Source organism: Enhydra lutris, unplaced genomic scaffold, assembly GCF_002288905.1.
Source record: "Enhydra lutris kenyoni isolate GAN:26980312 unplaced genomic scaffold, ASM228890v2 scaffoldscaffold1, whole genome shotgun sequence".
In the NCBI taxonomy this organism is placed as follows: Eukaryota; Metazoa; Chordata; class Mammalia; order Carnivora; family Mustelidae; genus Enhydra; species Enhydra lutris.
The window spans coordinates 96,175,362-96,194,488 of record NW_019154085.1 but is presented as its reverse complement, the minus strand read 5'-3'; the positions used below and the strand labels follow the sequence as shown (position 1 = coordinate 96,194,488).

The 19,127-nt window shown below is 38.9% G+C and overlaps 1 protein-coding gene across 5 annotated transcripts in view; it reads right to left on the bottom strand.

The window, feature by feature from the left end:
* Positions 1 to 17,392, bottom strand: part of LOC111144547 (mitogen-activated protein kinase kinase kinase 19) — a 37,274-nt gene extending 19,882 nt beyond the window's left edge. For 3 of the 5 annotated variants that reach the window (XM_022498893.1, XM_022498909.1, XM_022498900.1), the window contains exons 1-5: positions 17,356 to 17,377; positions 14,798 to 14,916; positions 6,950 to 7,043; positions 1,753 to 1,831; positions 598 to 851 (exon numbers count right to left, since the gene is read on the bottom strand). In XM_022498893.1, the coding sequence (XP_022354601.1) occupies positions 598 to 851; positions 1,753 to 1,831; positions 6,950 to 7,043; positions 14,798 to 14,916; positions 17,356 to 17,377 (568 nt within the window). Of the gene's footprint in view, positions 1 to 597; positions 852 to 1,752; positions 1,832 to 6,949; positions 7,044 to 14,797; positions 14,917 to 17,355 lie in introns of all 5 variants that reach the window. The other 2 variants (XM_022498877.1, XM_022498885.1) reach the window with 2 other exon arrangements.
* Between the last annotated feature and the right edge of the window lie 1,735 nt (positions 17,393 to 19,127).

Sequence of the window (19,127 nt, the reverse complement as noted above, 5' to 3'; positions counted from 1 at the left end):
AAAGCCTCTGATGTGAAAATACAGAGAACAAAACAAATGGAAAGAACAGAGTTCAAAAGAAATGGAGACAATGAAAAACCATCATTAGTATACTTTATGCACCTCTTCTCAGGAAGCTACTAGAAATGCGCCCTACTGAAAATTCTGCCCTGACAGCTTCTCTGCTATGCGATCTCTTTTATTGCAGTAAGCTAGTAAATGCACCGTGTTGGACTACATGTTTGTCCCCGGAGGTTTAAGCCAATTGGTTTAGGACGGTGGTGAGCAAATACCAAAGAAGCATTGCCCTAAGGGAAAATGCTGGCACCAGGGCTGCTATCTGGTAAATAAGTCTTGAGCTAGAGAGAGTGGCAAACTCAAATCCTGGAGGAAGGCATCTTCCATGTAAGCCCCCAAATTCCCACAGGTAAACATCAACTAAATACGAGTTCACAGTAAAGATTTTTCAAACATTCAAGAAAAAGATGATAGATAGATATATAGATAATTTATTGGCAGAAGAATAAAGGACGTTTTAATTAAATGAATTAAATGTAATTAATGAACTCATCTTCAGATTTTCTTTATCTGTAATTAAATGTAATTAATTGAACTCACCTTCAGATTTTCTTTGCTGCCCCTTCAGAAAGTGAGGAACATCTTCTCTGACTACAGACATGGAGACATTCGGTTCTAAGCAAGGTCTTGGCAACAAAAGGCCCACATTCTCATCACAGAGCTCCTTGGAACTTTCCTCTTTCTTCAAAAGTAAAGGCCCCATGGTCAGCGTCTTGGTCTGGAAGTCCACCATCTCATTTGGGAGAGAAACAGCATGTGCTCGTGCCCATTCTCGATGCACTGGGGCTATCTGACTAAAAGGGAGGAGGACAGAGTTTCATTCAAAACTTACTCCCTGTGTTTTCTGGATCTCCACTTCCCAGTCTAGCCTGACATCACCAGAAAGTTGGAGAACTATTTCCAAGTGGTGCTGCTGAGTGGAAGAGCTGTACTCTTGAAAGGACAAGACCTCTCCACCCTCTGACTCACACCCCACATCATCTGTCTCCCTATTTCCCTGGGCAGAGAAATCAGAAGGGGAAAGTGCAGACATAAGGGATACACTCTTTTCCTTCTCTCAAAGGCATTAGCCAGCTCAGGACTTCTCAAACTATCTTTGGGAAAGGACCAGTTTTTAAATTTTCCAATCCATTGTGGAATGACACTTTTGTAGAATTTTTATAATAAAAGTGAATTACTATAAGAATAAAACAAAATCAAAACCATGAAAACAAACCCCAGTTTTTTCATTATCAGATCAGTGAACCTAAAATTACCTGGTCACATTGGAATACAACTTTTTAAGTGTTTACATTTTCACGTTCTGTCCTGACTTCATCACAGACTGGTAATAGAAGGACCACAGAATCACATATTAAGTGGCATTGCTGTAGGGTCAGCAAACTCTGCCCTAGGAGCCAAAGTCAGCCTTCAGTCTGTTTTTGCAATTTTATTGGATCACAACCATACCCATTTGTTTTCTTACTGTCTATGACTGCCTTGGAGCCACTATTGCAGAGCCGAATCATTGCAACAGAAGCCACATGACCCGTAAAGCCTAAAATGTGTATTATCCAGCTCCTGCCACAATAATATTTACTACAACCCCTGCTTTAGAGTGTTTTTTGGAGGGTGAATTACTAAAAATGTAGATTACCACACAAGTATCCCTTTGTACTTAAATTTCAGCCTAAACTTTCAAAGAAAATTCCTTACTTGCTTTCTTGCAAATCTTCTTGGCTCACTTCTTGGAGATAACTGACATCTCTTGGAAAAGTAACAATAATCTCAACACCTGTAGAAACACATGATGATGATAAAAAGAAGAAAGTAATGAATTCCAGTGACACCTGGGAACTGAGTATTTTATTTCTGGTTATTTAGCTAATGTTTTTAATAATTAAAGAATGTAGAATAGAATAGAAAGCCCAGAAATCAACCTACAACTCTATGGTCAATTAATCTATGACAAAGGAAGCAAGAATGTGCAATGGGAAAAAGACGGTCTCTTCAACAAATGGTGTTGGGAAAACTCCACAGCTATGTGCAAAAGAATGAAACAGGACAACTTTCTTACACCACACACAACAATAAACTCAAAATGGATGAAAGACCTAAATGTGAAACCTGAAACCATAAAAAATGTAGAAGGGAGCACAGGTGGTGATATCTCTGACATTGGCCATTGCAACATTTTTCTAGATATATCTCTTGAGGCAAAGGAAACAGAAGCAAAAAATAAACTATTGGGAGTACACCAAAACAAAAAGCTCTGCACAGCAAAGGAAACAATCAGCAAAACTAAAAGACAACCTAGTGAATGAGAGAAGCCCTTTTCAAATGACATATCTGATAAAGTGTTAGTATCCAATATATAAAGAACTTATATAATTCAACTCCAAAAAGCAAATAATCTAATTCAAAAATGGGCAGAAGACATGAACAGATGTTTCTCCAAAGAAGACATCCAAATGACAGATACATGAGCAAAAAAAAAATGTATATAACAAAACTTTTCAGGTATGAAATAAAGATTTATGATGAGCGATGCTTTCTCCCTGGATGGAACAAACAAGACCTCCTTCTGTAATGTACAACTAATGACACCTACTTCACACAACCACTGGGAACTTTCAATGAGATCATTTACGTGGCCCCCTAGTAACTTGCTTGTGTATGAATTTTGATCAAGTCCTATCTGATTCCATGGAATGATTTCCAGTATAACCCTTAAGACAGAAAGTTCCAACTTGTAGAATCAATGCTTGCTTACAATATAACATGTTAAATTTACATTTAAAAACTAGTGTGAGAGGCACCTGGGTGGCTCAGTGGGTTAAAGCCTCTGCCTTGGGCTCAGGTCATGATCCCAGGGAACTGGGATTGAGCCCCGCATCCGGCTCTCTGCTCGGCAGGGAGCCTGCTTCCTCCTCTCTCTCTTCCTGCCTCTCTGCCTACTTGTGATCTCTGTCTGTCAAATAAATAAATCTTTAAAAAAAAAAAAAACTAGTGTGAATCATGCTACTTTAAGGTTTGGTCAGGTATTCATATACTTTTATTAAGTATATGCCAAGCCTAACCCTTTGTGCTGAAGATACAGAAATAAGGTACAAGATATAGAAATAAACAAGGTATCACTGTGACCTTAGTAAAGACAGCAAATAAAAAAGCACAGAGTGTATCAAGTTAAACACTGTGATAGAAGTATACAAACGTTGTTGCAGGAACGTGGAGATGTATCCTTCTAGAACAACCCAGTGCTTGTCCCAGTCTTCAGTCCTATCTCTGCATTTCTTAGAGCCGTTTAGTGAGTCTCCCTAGGCCTAGAAGAGCTATGGTTTTAATCAGCCCCACTGACAGAATGCTAGGAAGGAAGCAGAGCAGAGAAGATCAAAGAGGGGTATGAATCAGACAGATCTGGATCTACAGCCCCCCTCTGCTCTTCATGGGTGACTTCGGGAATGTTCCTGAATAATCTACCTTTGGTTTTCCTGATGTTTTCCCAATATGATGAAATGACTGCAGGTTTTCTAATAAATAGCAAGGAGCACGTGTCTAAAAATGAGGCTTCCCTGGAATGGTCGATATATTCTTAAAATTTTTTCAAAGAGCCTAACCACCACACTATTTATCAGCACAAAATGAGAGGCTTGGAATTCAAGTGTAAGGAATACCTGTGTGACTGCCTTTGTGGAAATTGTTAAAAACTAATGGCCCTGTCCTAATTGTTGGTCCTAAATTGGGGCGGGGGGCATGATAGAACATGCTGACTCTGAAATCAGCTGGGAACATACAGATGTTCCCCATTTTGTCTCTCTAATAGTGTGAATGGTCGCGGGAACCTCTGAACCTACCCAGTGGGCCAGAAAAGATGATGCATTTTCACATGTAGAAGTAGAACCCTTGCTCCTGAGTGTGCCCTTCCACTTAAGAAGAGATAAAGCAAGCCTACCAGAAAAAGGTTACAGTAGAGAGAAACTAAGGCAACGTTTAAATATAGCCAGAAACAATTCTGCAGAAGAGGTGAAAGTGATATTCAAAGTGGGAAAATGATCCTTAATTTGCTAAAGTTCAGCCATTATTAAAATGAAAACTGAAAAATGGCCCAGTCTAATTCACTCAGTGATGAAACATTATTGTCTCCAGAAGTGTCTTCCTTTCCTGTGTTTTCTGCTGGTTCTGTTTAAATTAATGGGCATCAAAGTTCAAAATATTTTGATACCCTCTCCACACTTTTATAATTTCCTAAACCGTGAATCTCAACACGGATTTTTTTTTTTTTAACTATATTTTCCAGTCTCCTTTGCCACTCGAGTTCAGAAAGCCAACTGGAGAGACAGAGTCTTTTCATGAGTTACATGAAAAAGGTAAGATGCAGTCATTGTTTTTGCTGGTATTCCTGTCTGCAGGTGGATGAGTTTCCAAGCTTGATATGTGAGCAACTTCCTGGTTGGGGCAGAGAAGCATGATATGGGGATGAGCAGCCAGCTTTGAGATGTGATTACCAGAATTCTTCCTGACAATCGAACCTAGAGACTGTTCTTCTCCTTTGGCTTTTCAATGGTCTGTGAGTTTTCTAATATATTTTTTTTAACTTCCTTCATTTCTAACTCAATTAAATTTTGTATTCTGCAACAAGAATCCTGATGGATACAGTGCATTAAAAATTTTCAAGCACAGTACTTTTAGGAAATAGGTTCTTATTCCATTTATGAAGAGAGGAATTTTACATGTTTAAGGTAGTCTTCAAAGTTTGCAAGCTGTGTTTCTAGGAACATAGCTGATTGATGAATGCAAGAAGATTTTTATACTAAGGAAAAAGATGAGGGTTTTTTTTTTTTTAAAGATTTTATTTATTTATTTGACACAGAGAGAGAGAGCACAAGCAGGGGATGTGGCAGGCAGAGGGAGAAGGAGAAGCAGGCTCCCCACAGAGCAGGGGGAGCCCAATGTGGGACTCGAACCCAGTACCCCGGGATCATGACCTGAGCCAAAGGCGTTGCTCAACCAACTGAGCCACCCGGGTGCCCAAGATGAGGAATTTTTTAGGGGTGGCATAAATTGTACTTTATAAATTACCTTCTATAAAAGCCTATAATTAAGCCAATGCAGGCTGCAGGAATATTTAGCTGTTAAAATCTATGGGTGTGATCTAAACATTATAGAGTTTATATATATTTTGGTCCTACTCCCTTTTGAATAAAATACAGTGAACAAAAAGATAAACTAAATGATTAAATATGTGTATCTACAACAGGATAGAAACTCACATGGCATATACATAAAGTCTTTATAAAGTGTGCAAGCACTTAAACATCAACAACTTCAAGTATGTTAAAAATATGTAAATGGTAGTTAAAGAGATTTATTGATACTTAAGATGAATACAACGCACACTAGTGCTCCAAACATTTTTGTTTCACACTTGTGACTTAAAGAGTAACTACTAAAGACTAATAACTATGAGAAGAAAGTTTACCAGAAACATAATGGCTTCTTTCAAATTTGAGAAATTTCAAGCAAAATTTTAAGCAAGAGCTTAGTGGAGGTGTTACATATGTGCTATGACTCCTCTATGAAAATTTTTTATATTTTAAATTTATAAAAAATTATAAACGTTTTAAAAGATTTTATTTATTTATTTGAGAGAGAGAAAGAGTGAGCAAAAGAGCGAGTACAAGGAGTGGGGGTCGAGGTGGGAAGCAGAAGGAGAAACAGGCTCCCCGCTGAGCAGGGAGCCCGATGCAGGGCTCCATCCCAGGACCCTGAGATCATGAACTGAGCTGAAGCCAGAAGCTTAACTAACCAAGCCACCCAGTTCCCCCTGACATTATAAATTATTTTAAAAGAATTAATTGCACCTCAAATGGCAAGTCATTTCCAAATAGAGTAGAATAAACAAATTATTTAATCTCTTGGAGGGTACTTGGAACACAACTGTTCTGAGAACTCTGCTTTGAAGTGTTCAAAAGTCAAAGTCAGACCACAAGGGGTGTTTGGAAGAGGGCCAGGATTTTTAAAATTTTAATTATTTAGTTATTCTCCACCCTAAGCCTGGACAAAGGAGATTCCAAGTGAGTTTGAGAGAGACAGGAGCTCGACAGGAGAGGGCAGCATCGCATAAGGGGCCAAAGGAGATAGTGGTTGGGCCGGCACTGCGGTGTTTGAGGAGGTTCACGGGGTTGGGGAGAAAAGAATAAAGGAGGACAGCTTCCCTGCAGAGTTAGAAATGGAAGCCAGAAAATTGCTGAAGAGAAACTGGAGCAGTGTGAATAAACATTTAATTTAAGAAATTTATAGGTGAGTAGATCATTGCGATCTTCGTGAAGACCATTTTCTGAAGTGAGAATCTGCAAATACCTTGTGGTCTGTTAAATGCAAAGGCATTCATGGATATGACAGGATAACATATTTGGAATGGGTGTTGTTCTGGAAAATTCCAGACGTATGTCCTCATGGAATAAAAGACTGAGACTTGGGGCTTTAGTGCCTTGTTCAGTTCCCCATCTTTTTCTGAAGAGAGAAGCCCTGGGAAAACAGCTGATGGAGAAATGTTTGTTTCTGGAAGAGAACAGATCCCTGGAGCTGATGGAAGATTCTGAGAGGAAAGAAATGGGGGGAAAGATGTTAATCAGACAAAAAGGAAAGCAGGGGAGGATGGCCAGATGAGCTGGAGTGAAGTGAATCAAGAGAGAGACATAAGAGAGATGGCCATTTTAGCTGGCAAGTGGCCAAGACTCTGATTGAGATAAAGATCAAAGGATAGGACTGTGAGTGGGTTTTCTTGATCTTTGAACTTTTCTGTGTTTTCAAAGTTCTCTACCAAGACTACTGAAATTGGGGTGGCAGGGTGAGGGGAGAGTGGAGTCCAAATAATCAGTGTATACACTAACACAAATAATAGCCCAGATACCTTCTGTCCCGGGTTGCCAATCTTGTCCATCACCACTTGGATCTCCTCCTTCACTAATCAATATGGAATGACTACAGTCCTCGTCTTGGTCAAACTCCTGCAATATCATGAAATAGCAACTCGATTATTCAATGTACTACTTTGTTGACAGAATGAATAGTGATTTTTTGGGGTGCCTGGGTGGCTCAGTGGGTTAAAGCCTCTGCCTTCGGCTCAGGCCGTGGTCCCAGGGTCCTGGGATCAAGCCCTGCATTGGGCTTTCTGCTCAGTAGGGAGCCTGCTTCCCCCTCTCTGCCTGCCTCTCTACCTACTAGTGATCTCTGTCTGTCAAATAAATAAATAAAATCTTTAAAAAAAAAAAAAAAAGAATAGTGATTTTTCTAATAGTGATTTTCTAAGACAAAATGAATAGTGATTTTCTAAGTTACACACGGTAGATTCCTTTTAAGTTGGAGAAAGTATTTAAGACTGAAATAATGGGAAAAGTATCTCCTCCTGAGCACCAAGCTCAGATAGTCCCATGGACATGATTAAGTGCATAATCGAAAATGAAGATCAAAGCTGAAATCACATAGCCACATAGAAATTCAATATCTTATACTTTTTATCATGTCAGCATCCAGACTGCTAAGCTGCCACGAATTCTATCTGGGTGAGTAACTGGAAAGAATCCTTTGGCCACAGCAGTGAACAACCCCAAAGGAACATGATTTTTTTCCATAATGCCTCCCTGGGGCATCATTTACAGTTGGCAAGGATGGAAATCCCTGCCCCATATGGAAGCTGCAGATATAACTCTAGACTGAAAGGAGACTGCAAAGCTGATTAAAGTTTTCACTATGACAGCTTTCTGATCTAATCATGGCATGCAACCACTCAAGGAAGGAAAAACTTCCTTTCTACGGTGTAGAAAGTAATCATTATGCTAAGAACCATGGTTGAAAACCAACTTAATTTATGAAAAGTAACCCTAACTCTCCAAATGAGAAGTGTTTTCTTATTAGAATTCATTGTTGTCGATAGGTTCCTTCCTTAGAAGTTGATGCTGCCAGTGATTTTGCCCTATTTAATGTCTATAACAGTGATGGAGGCAAGCGGTTGTTAAAATACCCCCTCATAACCTGGAAGTTACAATGAGCTCTCTGGCTTCTCTTATCTGGGTGAGCCACCTATTTAAGAGAACTGGTGGATATAAAGTCTTTGCCCTAAGTGCAGATGCCTGTCACACAGGTGGGCAAGGCAGTCCATCACAAAGACTCTGATATGTCATTCATTCATAACCAGTCGAGCTTGGGAATCTTTTCCACTTTGTTCGTTTTAATTATCACAGAAAATACTAAAAGTAAAATCCTTCATTTACACTGCCATTAAAATGTTTTAGGTATTCAATCATAATAACTTCATAGTCATACTCATTACGCAGCAGGACCTGCTTTTTAAAGCATTTTCTATCGCCTGGCAAAGGTTAGGTACCCTGTCTCAGACCATCCTGGTTGTCACTGGCAAATAGGAGACCTGGGCTGGGTCACCCTGATACTAGGCTGTTGTGAATTTTACAGCTTGCTCTTCTCTGCATTTCAAAAATTCTACCAATATGGGGCACATTTCTTCTCCATCCCATTCATTTAAAAAGTGGGAGTGGGGAACTCTTTTAAGAATATATAGAAATACTGGGACGCCTGGGTGGCTCAGTTGGTTGAGCAGCTGCCTTCGGCTCAGGTCATGATCCCAGCGTCCTGGGATCGAGTCCCACATCGGGCTCCTTGCTCATCAGGGGGCCTGCTTCTCCCTCTGCCTCTGCCTGCCATTCTGTCTGCCTGTGCTTGCTCTCTCTCCCTCTCTCTCTCTCTGACAAATAAATAAATAAAATCTTTAAAAAAAAAAAAGAATATATAGAAATACAAAAAAAAATTTTTTTAATGCAGTAGAAAAAAAAATCTCCTATTATCCTACAAATGAAAAACTAATTCTGTTAACATAGAAATAATATTTCCTTAGTCTTTTTCCAAAATATTTAAAAATATAGTTGCATCCAAAAAAATATATATAGTTGCATCATACATTGTTTTATCCAGGTTTTTCACTGAAGACAAGTACAAATTACATAGCAATTTTACTAAGTAAACATTATTTTAATGTAATTGTAAATTCTTTCCCTCAACAAATATCTATCATAACAATGTTTAGTTAAATCCATGAGTCTTACAATAAAAGCCCATAATGCTTATTAGGCAGTTCTTAATTCTTCAATATTACACATTGTGCTGTGAACATCTTAGCAATGAATACCCCAATTTTGTATTATTTCTTTTTTTTTTAAGATTTTATTTATTTATTTGACAGACAGAGACCACAAGTAGGCAGAGAGGCAGGCAGAGAAAGAGGGGGAAGCAGGCTCCCTGCTGAGCAGAGACCCAATGCGGGGCTCAATCCCAGGACCCTGAGATCATGACCTGAGCTGAAGGCAGAGGCTTAACCCACTGAGCCACCCAGGCACCTCTGTATTATTTCTTTAGAGTAAATTTCTAGATATGGAATTATTGATCCAAAGAGTTGAGCATTTTTAAGTTGTTTTACACACATTACTTTACTTTTATTTAATTTTTTAAAAAGATTTTATTAATTTATTTGACAGAAAGAGAGAGAAGCAGAAGCAGGTTCCCTGCTGAGCAAGGAACCCGATCCACACCCCAGCTGTGACACCAAAAATGTCTCCAAATGCAGCCAGATGCCCCCTGGAGGGCAAGATCGCCCCCCTGTGGAGAACCAGTGTATCAAGCAACTCTGGCTTGGTTTTTGTTTTTTAACCTGCTTTAAAAAATTATAAATTCACAAAGGAAAATACTCAAATAGTATTAAATAAGCTGGTTTTTAATTTTTATTTTATTTTTTAAGGATTCTAAGTACATCCACTATGGGACTTGAACTCACAACCCCAAGATCAGGAGTCACATGCTCTACCAACTGAGCCAGCCAGACACCCTTACACTGTTTTTTAATATTAAAAAATAGTAATAATAGTATTAAAATACACATTTCCATTCTACCTCATTCCATCCCATGCCCCAAAGGAGTCCTGATTTAACCATTTCTATACATATAATTTTAAAGATTTTATTTTTTTAAGACTTTATTTGAATGAGAGAGAGAGAGCACAAGCCGTGGGAGGAGCAGAGGGAGAGGGAGAAGCAGACTCCCTCCTGAGCAGGGAGCCCAATGTGGGGGTTGGTTCCAGGACCATGACCTGAGCCAAAAACAGATACTTAACCAACTGAGCCAGCCATGCACCCCTAAAGATTTTGTTTTTAAGTAATCTCTACAACTGATGTGGGGCTCGAACTCACAACTGGAGATCAAGAGTTGCATCCTCTACCAACTGAGCCAGCCAGACGCCCCCAACCATCTCTATATTTTCATTTTAAATTAATTTCAATGTGTGTCAAACTTACATGTTTTTAAAAAGTCAAATAATGGTAAAAACTTTTAAATAAAGGTCATAAGTTTCCTTCCCCACCCTTTCCCTCTGAGGTAACCACTTCCAACATTTTAATTGTTTGTTTTGATATTTTCTTCCATATCTCTAGCTGATACAATAGTCCTGCTATCTCCTGAGTCATCAAAATGAATATTACCTACTGACTTTTTATTATGTAGACAGTATCATATTCTTATACCCCCATTTTTATTTCTGTTTTGTTTTACTCATTTTCTTATATTTTTTAATCCCTAAATCTTCCCAACCTCCAGTGATTTCCAGTGGTTAAATATATGAGATAATATATTAGTTCCATTGCTTTCCTGGAAATCCCCATTATCCTGCTCTTCTCCCCTCCCCCACCCCAAATTATCTCAGCTCTTTGTTCCCTAGACTTGATACATGGCTGACACCTTGGAACTTGCCTTCGCCACAATACCAATAATTCTCTATCTCTTGTGTTAGAGTCCAGATCCCCTGCATCATGGTCCAATTTTCCTTCTTTATTTTTATCTATTCCCTTAATATTTTTTATTTTATTTATTTTTTTTATTATTTTTTAAAGATCTTATTTATTTATTTGACAGAGATAGATCACAAGTAGGCAGAGAGGCAGGCAGAGAGAGAGAGAGGGAAGCAGGCTCCCTGCTGAGCCACCCACGTGCCCCACCCTTAATTTTTTTTAAAGATTTTATTTTTTTTAAATAATCTCTACACCTACCATGGAGCTCGAGCTTACAAACCCAAATTCAAGAGTCACATGCTCTACTGACTGAGCCAGCCAGCTGCCCCTCTATTCCCTTAATTTAATAGGGCACATAGTAGCTTCCTTAAAAGGTATTTGAGAAGTAAAATGCTTGAGTGTTAAGTATGTCTGAAAAATTTCTTTATTCAACTCTAATACTTGATTGATAGTTTGTCTGGATATAGAATCCGAGGCTGGGAACAATTCTTTTCTCAGGTATTTGAAAGCATATGCCTCCCCTTGCCATTACCTTCAATTTAAGTGTAGCAAACATTCAGAAAAGTGCATAGATCCGTAAATTTTTATAAACTGAACACATTTGTGTAACTAGGACCCAGATCAAGTAAAAGAATTCTTAGATATAACATGAGAATTAAGACCCATAAAAAATAGATGAATTGATTTTCATCAAAATGAGAAACTTTGGGGGGCGCCTGGGTGGCTCTGTTGTCAAGCGTCTGCCTTCAGCTCAGGTCATGATCCCAGGGTCCTTATTGATTAAGCCCAGTGTCCAGCTCCCTGCTCAGTGGGAAAACTGCTTCCTCCCTGCTTCTCCCTCTCCCACTCCCCCTGCTTGTGTTCCCTCTCTTGCTGTGTCTCTGTCACATAAATAAATAAAATCTTTAAATAAATAAATAAATAAATACAAAAAAAACTTCTGTTTGATGAAAGCCAAGTTACAGAGATGAAAATAACAAGCCAGTTCTTCTTATTGACTAGTAGAAAATATTTGCAAATCACATATCCAGAATACATAAGGAATTCTCTAAACCCAACAGTAAGAAAACAAACCAATCAGAAAACGAAAAATCGAAAAAAGTTCGAACGATTTATGCTAATGGGGAATAGTAAACCCATGAAAAAATGTTCAACGTCAGTCATTAGAGAAGTGCAAATTAAAACCACAATGAGAGACCACCATACATCTATTAAGACGGTTAAAATAAAAAATACTGATAGTGCTAAATGCTGGCCAGGGGACAGAAAAACTGGACGTCTCATTCATTGCTAGTGGGAATATAAAATGATAGAGGGGTGCCTGGGTGGCTCAGTGGGTTAAACCTCTGCCTTCGGCTCAGGTCATGATCTCAGAGTCCTGGGATCCAGTCCCGCATTGGGCTCTCTTCTCAGCGGAGACCCTGCTTCCCCCTCTCTCTCTGCCTGCCTCCCTGCCTACTTGTGATCTCTCTCTCTCTCTGTGTCAAATAAATAAATAAAATCTTAAAAATAAAAAAAAATTACACAGACATTTACCATATGACCCAGTAAATGGATTCTTGGACATGTATTCTAGAGAAATGAAAATGTATATTTATACAGAAATCTATTCACAATTGCTCATAGTTGCTTTATATATAATAGCTCAAAACTGGAAACAACCTAAATGACTCTCAACAAGTGAATGGTTAAGTAAACTGTGAATATCTATGCCATAGAATACTACTTAGCAATGTAAAGAAACTTGATAGGACTTGGGTCTATCTCAAGAGCATTATGCTGAGTAGAAAAAGCCAATCTGAAAAGTTTTTATGTATGGTAATTCCATTTATATGACATTCTCAAAATGACAAAATTATGGAGATGGAGAACAGATCAGTGGCTGATCAGTGGCTGCCAGGGGTTAGGGAAGGGAAGAGGGTATGGCTATGAAGTCACCCTTGTGGTGGCAGTTACGAATTTTTGATTTTGGTGATTCAGGGGATGAACCATCACAGAACCAGGGGTGCCTGGGTGGTTCGGTTGGTTAGGTGACCTAGTCTTCGTTTCGTGTCCAGTCATGGTCTCGGGGTCATGGGATTAGCCCCCATGGGACTCCCCGTTCAGCATGGGGACTCACTTTCTAAAATAAATAAATAAATAAATAAAATCTTAGGGAAAAAAACGAAATGTCACAGAATTGTATACTCAGACACACAAAAACAGAGAAAGAAAGAAAAAAGAATGTATGTAAATTCTAGTGAAATCCAAGCAGGGTCTGTAGTTTAGCTAATTGTAATGCATCGATGTCAACTTCCCAGTTTTGACAATCTGCTATAGTTATGATAATAGTTCCCATTGGGGGACGCTGGTGAAGTTTACACAGGATGTCTTTGTACTATTTTTATAAGTTCCGATAAATCTATAATTATTTCAAAACAAGAAAGTTTGGTTTGTTTTTTTTTTTTTAAGATTTTATTTATTTATTTGAGAGAGAGAGAATAAGTTGAGGGGAGGGGCAGAGGAAGAGGAAGAAGCAGACTTCTGGCTAAGCAGGGAGCCCTACATGGGGCTCAATCCCAGGATCCTGGGATCATGGTCTGAACTGTAGGCAGAAACTTTACTGAGCAGAAACTGAGCACCCAGGCGCCCCAAGAAATTTTTTCAAATTAAATTTTTGGTTTTTGTTTTCTTTGTTGTTTTGGGATGATTTTTCAAAGGAGAAAGGGACTGAAAGGTCTTTACTCCACCATCTCCAAAAGTCCTTATTATTGTTTATAAATATTATACTCCACACCTCATTAACTTTTTTTTTAAAATAAAGATTTTACTTATTTATTGGACACAGAGAGAGAGAGAGCTCAAGCAGGGGGAGCAGCAGGGGGAGAAGGGAAGCAGGCTCCCTGATGAGCAGGGAACACGACACTGGGCTCCATCTCAGTACCCTGGGATCATGACCTGAGCTAAAGGCAGAGGCTTAACCAACTGAGCCACCCAGGCACCCCCCTTCATCAACTTTTAAAAATAAACAATTTGTGGCCATATTTTTTCCTACCAACAAAATATAGGGTAGCAATATTTTTAACTGTCCGGACTATGTTAATTTTCGTAAAAACTGAAAAGGTACAAATGAGTACACAGTGCAAAGTTTGTCTCCAATTCTCTCCCTGTAGGCAACAACTGTTACCAATTTATTGTATATATTGTGTATCAGTCCACAGTTTTCTATGTATTACACTGTTTGTTACTAGTACTGTTACTGAACTGTGAGGGACTTTTTGTGGAGTCATTCATCATAGCAGGGGATTGTTGGGGTGTGGTGGTGACTGTGGCCAAGAGGAAGCACCTTCTTTGTGGTACCCTCTGATGGATTTGACATGATCAGATTAATGGTCTTCTCTTTTTCCACATTTACACACATATACATAAGCTATATTTTATTATTTAATATGGATCCAATATTCTGTGGTATTAGGTATACACACACACACAATGCACAAGACTCCAAGCTGACTAGCTAATTACTGCTCTGAGATTAAACCTGTGGAACACTCTCTCTCTTTTTTTTTTTTTTTTAATTTTATTTATTTATTTATTTATTTGACAGAGAGAGATCACAAGTAGGCAGAGAGGCAGACAGAGAGAGAGAGGAGGAAGCAGGCCCTCTGCTGAGCAAAGAGCCCGATGCGGGGCTCGATCCCAGGACGCTGGGATCGTGACCCGAGCCGAAGGCAGAGGCTTTAACCCACTGAGCCACCCAGGCGCCCCGGAACACTGTCTTATTAAATGTGCTTTCAATTACTTTGTGATTACATTAAAAATATAATTGTAATGTACGATTGTTACGAAATAGTCAAGCAATACAAATGAAGTTGTCGATGGAGTAGGTTATTCATTTTTTGTTAGTTTCTTTGAAGAAAAAACATCTTACCTCGCTGCTGCTGCTGATGCTTTGCAAGATTATATTTTGGTTTGTAGTAACTGTCATCGTATCGGGGGGAGAAGAGTTTGTATCATGACAAATGTCAAGCAATGATTCAGCATGTCTTTCTGCCAAAAGAAACAGGATAATGTGTTTTGATAAGACTCATCTCTCTCAATTTCATAGGAAGATCTAGATCTTGGTTCTAAAACCAGTTCCATTTTGTCAAAGACTTTCCTAAAATCATGATCTGGGATCCTGATGAGGCTTCAGGCAATAATTATCACAGGAAAGGGTATGAGGACAAGAGTCTACAGAATGGATGGGTTTTTGCTTGCTTAAAAAACAAAAGTTAGGCAAAGTTGCTAAGTGAAACCCCTAGTAATGGGCTGGAAATTATATCTGTTCTGTAGTTACCAAGACCAGGCACATTTTCTGTCTAACACTTGAAGCCAGATTAAATTGGCAGAGTTCTGAACACCAAACGGTAAACTCCCAGTTAGTTACTGAGGGACTGTGGTCTCATATGCATCCCCTCCTGCTGTCATAACTTTTTCAAATAAGGACAGGCTCTTTGATGAAAACCTCTTCCTCTTCCAAGATCTCTTCCAGTTATTTTGTAACTGATACAAAATTGCACAAGGTTTATCTCTGCTCAGACCCTCCATATTTTCCTTCCTTACTCCATGCAGTCTTCTGCCTCTATCCTATCATTGAAACTTCACACTTCTTTACCACATCTGCTTTGCAACCTCTTTTCCAAGTTGGTATTTTCCCACACCTTGCTTCTTGCAACTCTCCCCAGTTCCTTCTTCTCTGTCTCACTGCCCTTGGGTCCCTAAGTGCACACCACTCCCTAACTGTGGGAATACTTGCTCGGCTCAGCCCTTTGCAATCCTCCGGTGATCTTACCTGCTTGCAGATCCTCACAATTCCCTTTTTGTAGTGAACTCCCAAACAATACCAACTCATCCCTCCCAAGGCCCTGTCCTACAGAACATTGCTACTTGAAAGGCAAGGTTCCAACAAACGCAGTGCTTTAGAACTAATTACCTTCAATATCCTCACCAAACATGAGTGGTCTTCTCTTTTGTTGTCTTTCCAGCCCCCACCCCCCTTCCCTGGGCTGAAACTTTGGAATCAAATTGAACTCTCCTGACTTTTGTCTCCATCAGATTTACATCACTAAATGCTGTGAATTTTTCTTCCACAATAGCTCTTAGGGTCACTGCACCCAGCACCTGACAGGCGCAGTCCCACATCAAACCCAGGACTCTTCTCTGGCCATTGTCACCACACATGCACTTCTGTACTCTCTTAATAGAGCTCCCCGCCATGAATCTCTTCCTTCGAGTCCACTCTACACAATAACAACAGCTTAATTTTCCTAAAACATGGCTTTCATCACTCACTGGCTTAAACTTCTTTAGCAACTCCATTTTATTGAAAAAAAATCTGCATTCAATCAATCTTCAATGGACCCAGTTTCTTTAGGTATCTAATCTTACTATGTATTCCTGCTCCCCAACACGAACTTCCTAGTGTCTTGTTTGCCCCTGGGATAAGTGAGGCTCACTTACACCATGGTGCCTCTGCTCTACGAAATCAGATCCCATCGCTTTTCAAGGACCAGATTGTGTTTCACTTCTATGGTGGAATGGCCTTGTTCCCAGCCCAGAAGCTTCAGTCAGACAAGAAAGTCAACCAGCTTTCACAAGGTCACATGTTATTCAATGAAACTTCTTTCATTTTACTTTTTTCTCTGTGACTATTTCTATTTCTTTGTTCAGACTCTCTCTCCCTACCTATATCAAACCTTGTCTCTTTTTCTCTTCCTTCCAAATCTTTTTTTAAGGATTTATTTATTTATTTTGAGAGAGAGATAGAATGCAAACAAGCAGGGGAAAGGGGGAGAAAATCTTTCAAGCAGACTTCTCACCAAGCTAGGATGCCGAGGTGGGGTTCAATCCCACAGCCCATGAAATCAGGACCTGAGTAGAAACCAAGAGTTGGATGCCCAACTGACTGAACTACCCAGGTGTCCCTCTCTTCCCTCCAAATCTTATCTAGCATTTAAGGACCACAGTATGTCCCTTCTCCTCTTTCAAGCTCATGAAAATCTCTTTCTCTCCTGACTTACGTGATGTGTCCCTGACCAAACTAAATACTTTCAGGAGTTTGGACCATGTCTTGGATTTCTTTGCATCCCCCAGAATACCTAGTCATGGGCCTTGTATATAGTCACTGCTCAATAAATTGCTGCTGCCTTGATATCTTTATTTTTTTTAAGATTTTATTTATTTATTTGAGAGAGAGAGGGCATGAGAGGGGGGAGGGTCAGAGGGAGAAGCAGACTCCCTGCTGACCAGGGAGCCCAATAGGGGCCTCCATCCCAGGACTTCAGGATCATGACCTGAGCGGAAAGCAGTTGCTTAACCACCTGAGTCACCCAGGTGCCCCTGCCTTGATATCTTTAAATGAATCCATCAAATACACGTTAAAAAAGAAAGATTTTTAATAAGGCTTTTCAATAACGGGAATTTTGAAAGTGGAATAGAAGTACTTACCTGGTTTTGGCATAGAATTCATTAGAATGTCCAGTAACTGTTGTTTCCTAAAACTTTGTATTTGAGACACATAATGTATTGCTGATTTTCCACTAAAATCACAGAGTTTAGGATCTCTAGGAAGAATAAAATCACATCAAAGATAATTCAGTTAAATCTATTGAGGAAAGAACCAATATAAGAGGAAAAACATTGACATCAAATAAATAAGAGCAATCATGTAGTTTGGAGCTGACAACAATAACTTCAAAATGTAAGAGAGAGTGACATTTTTAAGTAAAAGGATTATGTTGGATATCTTATTTCTACTCCCAACCTAAAAAATTCCAGTATTTGTAGAAAATGTCCAAACTTGGGCAAAAAACTTCATAATTCTTTAATGATGAGTAAATTAAGTGAAGATTGAAACATCCTGATAAACTATTGTCTTATCATTCCAAATAGCTGACTTGATTGCTTTTTTCCTTTCCAATGATTTAGCTAACTGCTTACTTTCTTGATAGTTCTTTTTTTTCCTAATGCTAACAGCTAGCTTTTACCACTCAAAATAGTAGAATGGCATAGAATTAAGCTGATACGTTTATTTTACAGGCTCTGGTTGCGTGGATTGGATCTTGTCATAAAATCCCGCTGCATGATCTTTTCATTTCTCTTTGCCTTGCTCTGTGATTGTTAAGCCCACTGACTGATCTTAGCACTCCTTCAAAAGCACAAACATCCTCTCTATGTCGTACTGAATCCTAGGATTAGACATCAGCTCAGAGAGATCCAGAAGGTAAATGATGAGAGCCCTGTTGACAGATTAGGGAGAGGGAAACAATGATTATATTTGCTTTGCTAGTCACAGTCTGGGAAAGGAACACATCAGTCGTGGTCTCCAATGTAACAGCTTTGAGTATGAATCTCCTTATTGCTATGGGACAGGTTTTTTTGTTTTTGTTTTTGTTTTTGTTTTTTCACGGGACAGGTTAATGTTTTATCATCTGCAACAATAATCTCTTACAGCTTTTTCTATATCGAAGGTCATGATTCAAAAAAATAGCTTAGGACCCAGAATCAGGGGACAGCACTGCCTTGATATGTGGCCATAAGTCATTTAACTCATTGGGACTTGAGTTTGCTCGTTTGCCTTGATTAGTGTTTCTCAATGTGGTGTTTTTTGATTTCCTGTATTCTGGACCCCACTCCAGGCCTTCTGAACACCATCTTCAGAGTCGTGTCCGGTACTCTCCATGTTAAACAATCTCAGTGGTTTCTTAACACTAAAGTCTATGGTAGCTTCAAACTTCCATCTTCATCCTATTATACTAACTGATCCTTTTACAATAGCTAATGTTCTTAACTCTACTTTTGTTCTTGAAACTCCCTTTCCTCTTTTATTCCTAAAACAAAATTCATACGAAGTACTAAATGAATTTTGTCCATCTGTTCTTATTTGATGACAAGATATCTAGGTAATGGTGCTGGGAAACTACAATTCTAACATGAAAAACTGTTTTTTAATCCTCTGATTAAAAAAAAAAGGCTAATTGTTTACTTTCCCTCCTCCTAAAGATCATTTTGGCATATAGCAATATTTAGATAACTGGAAATCAAAATTGCTTTTGATAACTGACAATGCTTTCTGAAATAATTAGTAACATTTTGGGGGTAGGGAGCTGCCTACTCAAGAAGTATTTGACACTCCTCATAACTACCAAAAGATTATTTAAACAAATGGTCAACATCATAAGAATAATAGATAGCAACATCTAACATCTATATATCACTTT